The sequence below is a fragment of the Scyliorhinus torazame genome, chromosome 1 (assembly GCF_047496885.1).
Source record: "Scyliorhinus torazame isolate Kashiwa2021f chromosome 1, sScyTor2.1, whole genome shotgun sequence".
In the NCBI taxonomy this organism is placed as follows: Eukaryota; Metazoa; Chordata; class Chondrichthyes; order Carcharhiniformes; family Scyliorhinidae; genus Scyliorhinus; species Scyliorhinus torazame.
This window is the reverse complement of record NC_092707.1, coordinates 214464923-214475503: the sequence shown is the minus strand read 5'-3', so window position 1 is coordinate 214475503 and position 10581 is coordinate 214464923. Positions and strand designations below refer to the sequence as shown.

At 56.6% G+C, this 10581-nt stretch overlaps 1 protein-coding gene across 1 annotated transcript in view; it reads right to left on the bottom strand.

The window, feature by feature from the left end:
• Window positions 1-960, bottom strand: part of mrps15 (mitochondrial ribosomal protein S15) — a 37315-nt gene extending 36355 nt beyond the window's left edge. Inside the window, exon 1 of the mRNA XM_072502990.1 lies at window positions 921-960. Coding sequence (XP_072359091.1) covers window positions 921-960 — 40 coding nt within the window. The remainder of the gene's footprint in view (window positions 1-920) is intronic.
• Window positions 961-10581: the final 9621 nt, after the last annotated feature.

Below are 10581 nucleotides of genomic sequence, written 5' to 3'. Positions count from 1 at the left end.
TGGGGCGGGGGGGTGGGGAGTGTGTTGGGGCGGGGGGGGTGGGGAGTGTGTTGGGGCGGGGGGGGTGGGGAGTGTGATTGGGCGGGGGGGCGGAGAGTGTGATTGGGCGGGGGGGTGGGGGAGTGTGATTGGGCGGGGGGTGGGGGAGTGTGATTGGGCGGGGGGGGTGGGGGAGTGTGATTGGGCGGGGGGTGGGGGAGTGTGATTGGGCGGGGGGGTGGGGGAGTGTGATTGGGCGGGGGGGTGGGGAGTGTGTTGGGGCGGGGGGGTGGGGAGTGTGATTGGGGTGGGGGGGTGGGGAGTGTGATTGGGCGGGGGGGGTGGGGTGTGTGTTGGGGCGGTGGGGTGGGGAGTGTGATTGGGCGGGGTGGGGGGGGGGTGGGGGAGAGAGAGCGACAGTGTCATGGGAATCAGCGCCAATCTTCATGCCATTGAGCAGAGAAACACTTTCACTTTAGTCTTGAAAGGAATGAAAAGGATCCCCAAAACTCCAAAACAATTCAGCCAATTTCTGTTGATTTGAAGTGTCGACTGGAGATGGTGATTGTCTGGGAGATTCCTACCCACTCCCCCTGTACCCCTACCCACTCCCCCCGTACCCCTACCCACTCCCCCCGTACCCCTACCCACTCCCCCCGTACCCCTACCCACTCCCCCGTACCCCTACCGACTCCCCCCGTACCCCTACCCACTCCCCCCGTACCCCTACCCACTCCCCCCGTACCCCTACCCCACTCCCCCCGTACCCCTACCCACTCCCCCCGTACCCCTACCCACTCCCCCCGTACCCCTACCCACTCCCCCCCTTTCCCCACTCCCCCTGTACCCCTACCCACTCCCCCTGTACCCACGCCCCCTGTACCCCTACCCACTCCCCCTCTACCCACTCCCGCTCTACACCTACCCACTCCCCCCTGTACCCCAACCGATCCTTTCTTCTATACCCCCTCCTTGACCCATGTACCCCAACACCCACCTACCCCTGAAGCCCCTCCTATCGCCAGTACCCCCCATCCCCTCTCATCCGCTCTCCCCTGTGCCCCCCTGTACCCCCCCATTCAGTGGGTTCCTTACCGAGGGTGGGAGGCTGTGTGCCGAGGCAGAAAGCCCAGAAGTCTGGGCAGCAGTCAGACACTGTGCGGTTACAGAAGAGGTCGCAGTAACAGATGGTGTCGATGTAAGGCACGGCGCACACATCATCCCTGCCGGGGCAGCAGGAGCGGAGGCTGCTGCAGTATGAGCCCCCGGGGTCCCGGATCCCGGAGCGGTGTAACCCGGGGCTCAGCTCCCGGCGGCTGCGGCTCTGGGCGGCGTCCAGCCCCGGGGAAAGGAGACACAAGAGCAGGACGGCGGGGACCAAACTCGTCACTTCCATGGCGAGCTCCGGAGAATCCTGCAACACAGAGACACACATTACAGCCAGTCCTCACAAACCCCCTTCAACCCATTCGCCCTGACAAACCCCCTTAAACCGAGTCACTCCCCTGACAAACCCTCTTGAACCCAGTCACTCCCCCTGACAAACCCCCTTAAACCGAGTCACTCCCCTGACAAACCCCCTTAAACCCAGTCACTCCCCTGACAAACCCCCTTAAACCCAGTCACTCCCCTGACAAAAACCCTTAAAGCCAGTCACTCCCCTGACAAACCCCCTTAAATCCAGACACTCCCCCTGACAAACCCCCTTAAACCCAGTCACTCCCCCTGACAAACCCCCTTAAACCCAGTCACTCCCCCTGACAAACCCCCTTAAACCCAGTCACTCCCCTGACAAACCCCCTTAAACCCAGTCACTCCCCCTGACAAACCCCCTTAAATCCAGACACTCCCCCTGACAAACCCCCTTAAACCCAGTCACTCCCCCTGACAAACCCCCTTAAACCCAGTCACTCCCCCTGACAAACCCCCTTAAACCCAGTCACTCCCCTGACAAACCCCCTTAAACCCAGTCACTCCCCTGACAAACCCCCTTCCACCCAGTCACTCCCCCTGACAAACCCCCTTAAACCCAGACACTCCCCCTGACAAACCCCCTTAAACCCAGTCACTCCCCCTGACAAACCCCCTTAAACCCAGTCACTCCCCTGACAAACTCCCTTAATACCCAGTCACTCCCCCTGACAAACCCCCTTAAACCCAGTCACTCCCCTGACAAAAACCCTTAAACCCAGTCACTCCCCCTGACAAACCCCCTTAAACCCAGTCATCCCCTGACAAACCCCCTTCAACACAGTCAGCCCCCCTGACAAACCCCCTTAAACCCAGACACTCCCCCTGACAAACCCCCTTAAACCCAGTCACTCCCCCTGACAAACCCCCTTAAACCCAGTCACTCCCCTGAGAAACCCCCTTAAACCCAGTCACTCCCCTGACAAAAACCCTTAAAGCCAGTCACTCCCCTGACAAACCCCCTTAAATCCAGACACTCCCCCTGACAAACCCCCTTAAACCCAGTCACTCCCCCTGACAAACCCCCTTAAACCCAGTCACTCCCCCTGACAAACCCCCTTAAACCCAGTCACTCCCCTGACAAACCCCCTTAAACCCAGTCACTCCCCCTGACAAACCCCCTTAAATCCAGACACTCCCCTGACAAACCCCCTTAAACCCAGTCACTCCCCCTGACAAACCCCCTTAAACCCAGTCACTCCCCCTGAAAAACCCCCTTAAACCCAGTCACTCCCCCTGACAAACCCCCTTAAACCCAGTCACTCCCCTGACAAACCCCCTTAAACCCAGTCTCTCCCCCTGACAAACCCCCTTCCACCCAGTCACTCCCCCTGACAAACCCCCTTAAACCCAGACACTCCCCCTGACAAACCCCCTTAAACCCAGTCACTCCCCCTGACAAACCCCCTTAAACCCAGTCACTCCCCTGACAAACTCCCTTAAACCCAGTCACTCCCCCTGACAAACCCCCTTAAACCCAGTCACTCCCCTGACAAAACCTTAAACCCAGTCACTCCCCCTGACAAACCCCCTTAAACCCAGTCATCCCCTGACAAACCCCCTTAAACACAGTCACTCCCCTGACAAACCCCCTTCAACACAGTCAGTCCCACTGACAAACCCCCTTAAATCCACTCCCCCTGACAAACCCATTTCAACCCAGTCACTCCCCCTGCCAAACCCTCTTAAACCCAGTCACTCACCCAGACAAACCCCCTTCAAAATAATCACTCCCCCTGACAAACCCCCTTAAACCCAGTCACTCCCCTTGACAAACCCCCTTGAACCCAGTCACTCCCCTGACAAACCCCCTCAAACCCAGTCACTCCCCTGACAAACCATCTTAAAACCAGTCACTCCCCCCGACAAACCGGCTTAAACCCAGTCACTCCCCTGACAAACCCCCTTAAATCCAATCACTCCCCCCGACAAACCCCCTTAAACCCAGTCACTCCCCCTGACAAACCCCCTTAAACCCAGTCACTCCCCCTGACAAACCATCTTAAAACCAGTCACTCCCCCCGACAAACCCCCTTAAACCCAGTCACTCCCCTGACAAACCATCTTAAACCCAGTCACACCCCTGACAAACCCCCTTAAACCCAGTCACTCCCCCTGACAAACCCCCTTAAATCCAGTCACTCCCCCTGACAAACCCCCTTCAAAATAATCACTCCCCCTGACAAACCCCCTTAAACCCAGTCACTCCCCTTGACAAACCCCCTTAAACCCAGTCACTCCCCCTGACAAACCCCCTTAAACCCAGTCACTCCACTTGACAAACCCCCTTGAACCCAGTCACTCCCCTGACAAACCCCCTCAAACCCAGTCACTCCCCTGAAAAACCATCTTAAAAACAGTCACTCCCCCCGACAAACCGGCTTAAACCCAGTCACACCCCTGACAAACCCCCTTAAATCCAGTCACTCCCCCCGACAAACCCCCTTAAACCCAGTCACTCCCCTGACAAACCATCTTAAACCCAGTCACACCCCTGACAAACCCCCTTAAATCCAGTCACTCCCCCCGACAAACCCCCTTAAACCCAGTCACTCCCCTGACAAACCATCTTAAACCCAGTCACACCCCTGACAAACCCCCTTAAACCCAGTCACTCCCCCTGACAAACCCCCTTAAACCCAGTCACTCCCCCTGACAAACCCCCTTAAATCCAGTCACTCCCCTTGACAAACCCCCTTGAACCCAGTCACTCCCCCTCACAAACCCCCTTAAACCCAGTCACTCCCCTGACAAACCATCTTAAAACCAGTCACTCCCCCCGACAAACCGGCTTAAACCCAGTCACACCCCTGACAAACCATCTTAAAACCAGTCACTCCCCCCAACAAACCCCCTTAAACCCAGTCACTCCCCTGACAAACCATCTTAAAATCAGTCACTCCCCCTGACAAACCCCCTTAAACCCAGTCATTCCCCTGACAAACCCCCTTAAACCCACTCACTCCCCAGACAAAGACCCTTCAACCCAGTCAGTCCCCTGACAAACCCCCTTAAACCCTGTCACTCCCCTGACAAACCCCCTTCAACCCAGTCACTCCCCCTGACAAACCCCCTTAAATCCAGTCACTCCCCTTGACAAACCCCCTTGAACCCAGTCACTCCCCCTGACAAACCCCCTTAAACCCAGTCACTCCCCTGACAAACCCCCTTAAACCCAGTCACTCCCCCTGACAAACTCCCTTAAACCCAGTCACTCCCCTGAGAAATCCCCTTAAACCCAGTCACTCCCCCTGACAAACCCGCTTAAACCCAGCCACTCCCCTGACAAACCCCCTTGAACCTAGACACTCCCCCTGACAAACCCCATTAAACCCAGTCACTCCCCCTGACAAACCCCCTTAAACCCAGTCACTCCCCCTGACAAACACCCTCAAACCCAGTCACTCCCCTGACAAACCCCCTTAAACCCAGTCACTGCCCCTGACAAACCCCCTTCCACCCAGTCACTCCCCCTGACAACCCCCCTTAAACCCAGTCACTCCCCCTGACAACCCCCCTTAAACCAAGTCACTCCCCTGACAAACCCCCTCAAACCCAGTCACTCCCCCTGACAAACCCCCTTCAACCCAGTCACTCCCCCTGACAACCCCCCTTAAACCCAGTCACTCCCCCTGACAAACCCCCTTAAACCCAGTCACTCCCCCTGACAAACCCCCTTAAACACAGTGACGCCCCTGACAAACCCCCTCAAACCCAGTCACTCCCCTGACAAACCCCCTTAAACCCCTCACTCCCCTGACAAACCCCCTTCAACACAGTCAGTCCCTTGACAAACCCCCTTAAACCCAGTCACTCCCCCTGACAAACCCCCTTCAACACAGTCAGTCCCTTGACAAACCCCCTTCAACCCAGTCACACCCCTGACAAACTCCCTTAAACCCAGTCACACCCCTGACTAACCCCCTTAAACCCAGTCACTCCCCTGACAAACCCCCTTAAACCCAGTCACTCCCATGACAAACCCCCTTAAACCCAGTCACTCCCCCTGACAAACCCCCTTCAACACAGTCAGTCCCTTGACAAACCCCCTTCAACCCAGTCACTCCCCCTGACAACCCACCTTCAACCCAGTCACTCCCCCTGACAAACCCCCTTAAACCCAGTCACTCTCCCTGACAACCCCCTTAAACCAAATCACTCCCCCTGACAAACCCCCTTAAACCCAGTCACTCCCCCTGACAAACCCCCTTAAACCCAGTCACTCCCCCTGACAAACCCCCTTAAACCCAGTCACTCCCCCTGACAAACCATCTTCAGCCTAGTCACTCCCCTGACAAACCCCCTTAAACCCAGTCACTCCCCCTGACAAACCCCCTTAAACCCAGTCACTCCCCCTGACAAACTCCCTTAAACCCAGTCACTCCCCTGAGAAATCCCCTTAAACCCAGTCACTCCCCCTGACAAACCCCCTCAAACCCAGTCACTCCCCCTGACAAACCAGCTTCCAACCGATCAGTCCCACTGACAAACCCCCTTAAACCCAGTCACTCCCCGTGACAAACCCCCTTGAACCCAGTCACTCCCCCTGACAAACCCCCTTAAACCCAGTCACTCCCCTGACAAACCCGCTTAAACCCAGTCACTCCCCTGACAAACCCCCTTGAACCCAGACACTCCCCTGACAAACCCCCTTAAACCCAGTCACTCCCCTGACAAACCCCCTCAAATTCAGTCACTCCCCTGACAAGCGCCCTTAAACCCAGTCACTCACATGACAAACCCCCTTGAACCTAGACACTCCCCCTGACAACCCCCCTTAAACCCAGTCACTCCCCCTGACAACCCCCCTTAAACCCAGTCACTCCCCCTGACAAACACCCTCAAACCCAGTCACTCCCCCTGACAAACCCCCTCAAACCCAGTCACTCCCCTGACAAACCCCCTTAAACCCCTCACTCCCCTGACAAACCCCCTTCAAACTCAATCAGTCCCCTGACAACCCCCCTTAAACCCAGTCACTCCCCTGACAACCCCCCTTAAACACAGTCACTCCCCTGACAAACCCCCTTAAACCCAGTCACTCCCCCTGACAAACCCCCTCAAACCCAGTCACTCCCCTGACAAACTCCCTTAAACCCAGTCACTCCCCCTGACAAACCCCCTTAAACCCAGTCACTCCCCTGACAAAAACCCTTAAACCCAGTCACTCCCCCTGACAAACCCCCTTAAACCCAGTCATCCCCTGACAAACCCCCTTAAACACAGTCACTCCCCTGACAAACCCCCTTCCACCCAGTCACTCCCCCTGACAACCCCCCTTAAACCGAGTCATTCCCCTGACAAACCCCCTCAAACCCAGTCACTCCCCCTGACAAACCCCCTTCAACCCAGTCACTCCCCCTGACAACCCCCCTTAAACCCAGTCACTCCCCCTGACAACCCCCCTTAAACCCAGTCACTCCCCTGACAAACCCCCTTAAACCTAGTCACTCCCCCTGACAAACCCCCTTAAACCCAGTCACTCCCCTGACAACCCCCCTTAAACACAGTCACTCCCCTGACAAACCCCCTTAAACCCAGTCACTCCCCCTGACAAACCCCCTCAAACCCAGTCACTCCCCTGACAAACTCCCTTAAACCCAGTCACTCCCCTGACAAACCCCCTTAAACCCAGTCACTCCCCTGACAAACCCCCTTAAACCCAGTCACTCCCCTGACAAACTCCCTTAAACCCAGTCACTCCCCTGACAAACTCCCTTAAACCCAGTCTCTCCCCTGACAAACCTCCTTAAACCCAGTCACTCCCCCTGACAAACCCCCTTCAACACAGTCAGTCCCTTGACAAACCCCCTTCAACCCAGTCACTCCCCCTGACAACCCCCCTTCAACCCAGTCACTCCCCCTGACAAATCCCCTTAAACCCAGTCACTCCCATGACAAACCCCCTTAAACCCTGTCACTCCCCCTGACAAACCCCCTTCAACACAGTCAGTCGCTTGACAAACCCCCTTTGACCCAGTCACTCCCCCTGACAACCCCCCTTCAACCCAGTCACTCCCCCTGACAAACCCCCTTAAACCCAGTCACTCCCCCTGACAACCCCCCTTAAACCCAGTCACTCCCCCTGACAAACCCCCTTAAACCCAGTCACTCCCCCTGACAAACACCCTCAAACCCAGTCACTCCCCTGACAAACCCCCTTAAACCCAGTCACTCCCCCTGACAAACCCCCTTCCACCCAGTCACTCCCCCTGACAACCCCCCTTAAACCGAGTCACTCCCCTGACAAACCCCCTCAAACCCAGTCACTCCCCCTGACAAACCCCCTTCAACCCAGTCACTCCCCCTGACAACCCCCCTTAAACCCAGTCACTCCCCCTGACAACCCCCCTTAAACCCAGTCACTCCCCTGACAAACCCCCTTAAACCTAGTCACTCCCCCTGACAAACCCCCTTAAACCCAGTCACTCCCCCTGACAAACCCCCTCAAACCCAGTCACTCCCCTGACAAACCCCCTTAAACCCCTCACTCCCCTGACAAACCCCCTTCAAACTCAATCAGTCCCCTGACAACCCCCCTTAAACCCAGTCACTCCCCTGACAAACCCCCTTAAACACAGTCACTCCCCTGACAACCCCCCTTAAACACAGTCACTCCCCTGACAAACCCCCTTAAACCCAGTCACTCCCCCTGACAAACCCCCTCAAACCCAGTCACTCCCCTGACAAACTCCCTTAAACCCAGTCACTCCCCTGACAAACCCCCTTAAACCCAGTCACTCCCCTGACAAACCCCCTTAAACCCAGTCACTCCCATGACAAACCCCCTTAAACCCAGTCACTCCCATGACAAACCCCCTTAAACCCAGTCACTCCCCCTGACAAACCCCCTTCAACCCATCACTCCCCTGACAAACCCCCTTCAACACAGTCAGTCGCTTGACAAACCCCCTTCAACCCAGTCACTCCCCCTGACAACCCCCCTTCAACCCAGTCACTCCCCCTGACAAACCCCCTTAAACCCAGTCACTCCCCCTGACAACCCCCCTTAAACCCAGTCACTCCCCCTGACAAACCCCCTTAAACCCAGTCACTCCCCCTGACAAACACCCTCAAACCCAGTCACTCCCCTGACAAACCCCCTTAAACCCAGTCACTCCCCCTGACAAACCCCCTTCCACCCAGTCACTCCCCCTGACAACCCCCCTTAAACCGAGTCACTCCCCTGACAAACCCCCTTCAACCCAGTCACTCCCCCTGACAAGCCCCCTTAAACCCAGTCACTCCCCCTGACAACCCCCCTTAAACCCAGTCACTCCCCTGACAAACCCCCTTAAACCTAGTCACTCCCCCTGACAAACCCCCTTAAACCCAGTCACTCCCCCTGACAAACCCCCTCAAACCCAGTCACTCCCCTGACAAACCCCCTTAAACCCAGTCACTCCCCTGACAAACCCCCTTCAAACTCAATCAGTCCCCTGACAACCCCCCTTAAACCCAGTCACTCCCCTGACAAACCCCCTTAAACACAGTCACTCCCCTGACAACCCCCCTTAAACACAGTCACTCCCCTGACAAACCCCCTTAAACCCAGTCACTCCCCCTGACAAACCCCCTCAAACCCAGTCACTCCCCTGACAAACTCCCTTAAACCCAGTCACTCCCCTGACAAACCCCCTTAAACCCAGTCACTCCCCTGACAAACCCCCTTAAACCCAGTCACTCCCATGACAAACCCCCTTAAACCCAGTCACTCCCATGACAAACCCCCTTAAACCCAGTCACTCCCCCTGACAAACCCCCTTCAACCCAGTCACTCCCCCCGACAAACCCCCTTAAACCCAGTCACTCCCATGACAAACCCCCTTAAACCCTGTCACTCCCCCTGACAAACCCCCTTCAACACAGTCAGTCGCTTGACAAACCCCCTTCAACCCAGTCACTCCCCCTGACAGCCCCCCTTCAACCCAGTCACTCCCCCTGACAAACCCCCTTAAACCCAGTCACTCTCCCTGACAACCCCCTTAAACCAAGTCACTCCCATGACAAACCCCCTTAAACCCAGTCACTCCCCTGACAAACCCCCTTAAACCCAGTCACTCCCCCTGACAAACCCCCTTAAACCCAGTCACTCCCCCTGACAAACCCCCTTAAACCCAGTCACTCCCCCCGAGAAACCGGCTTAAACCCAGTCACTCCCCTGACAAACCCCCTTCAACCCAGTCACTCCCCCTGACAAACCCCCTTAAACCCAGTCACTCCCCCTGACAAACCCCCTTAAACCCAGTCACTCCCCCTGACAAACCATCTTAAAACCAGTCACTCCCCCCGACAAACCGGCTTAAACCCAGTCACTCCCCTGACAAACCCCCTTCAACCCAGTCACTCCCCCTGACAAACCCCCTTCAACCTAGTCACTCCCCTGACAAACCCCCTTAAACCCAGTCACTCCCCCTGACAAACCCCCTTAAACCCAGTCACTCCCCTGACAAACCCCCTTAAACCCAGTCACTCCCCTGACAAACCCCCTTGAACCCAGACACTCCCCCTGACAACCCCCCTTAAACCCAGTCACTCCCCCTGACAACCCCCCTTAAACCCAGTCACTCCCCTGACAAACCCCCTTAAACCTAGTCACTCCCCCTGACAAACCCCCTTAAACCCAGTCACTCCCCCTGACAAACGCTCTCAAACCCAGTCACTCCCCTGACAAACCCCCTTAAACCCCTCACTCCCCTGACAAACCCCCTTCAAACTCAATCAGTCCCCTGACAACCCCCCTTAAACCCAGTCACTCCCCTGACAAACCCCCTTAAACACAGTCACTCCCCTGACAACCCCCCTTAAACACAGTCACTCCCCTGACAAACCCCCTTAAACCCAGTCACTCCCCCTGACAAACCCCCTCAAACCGAGTCACTCCCCTGACAAACTCCCTTAAACCCAGTCACTCCCCTGACAAACCCCCTTAAACCCAGTCACTCCCCTGACAAACCCCCTTAAACCCAGTCACTCCCCTGACAAACCCCCTTAAACCCAGTCACTCCCCTGACAAACTCCCTTAAACCCAGTCACTCCCCTGACAAACCTCCTTAAACCCAGTCACTCCCCCTGACAAACCCCCTTCAACACAGTCAGTCCCTTGACAAACCCCCTTCAACCCAGTCACTC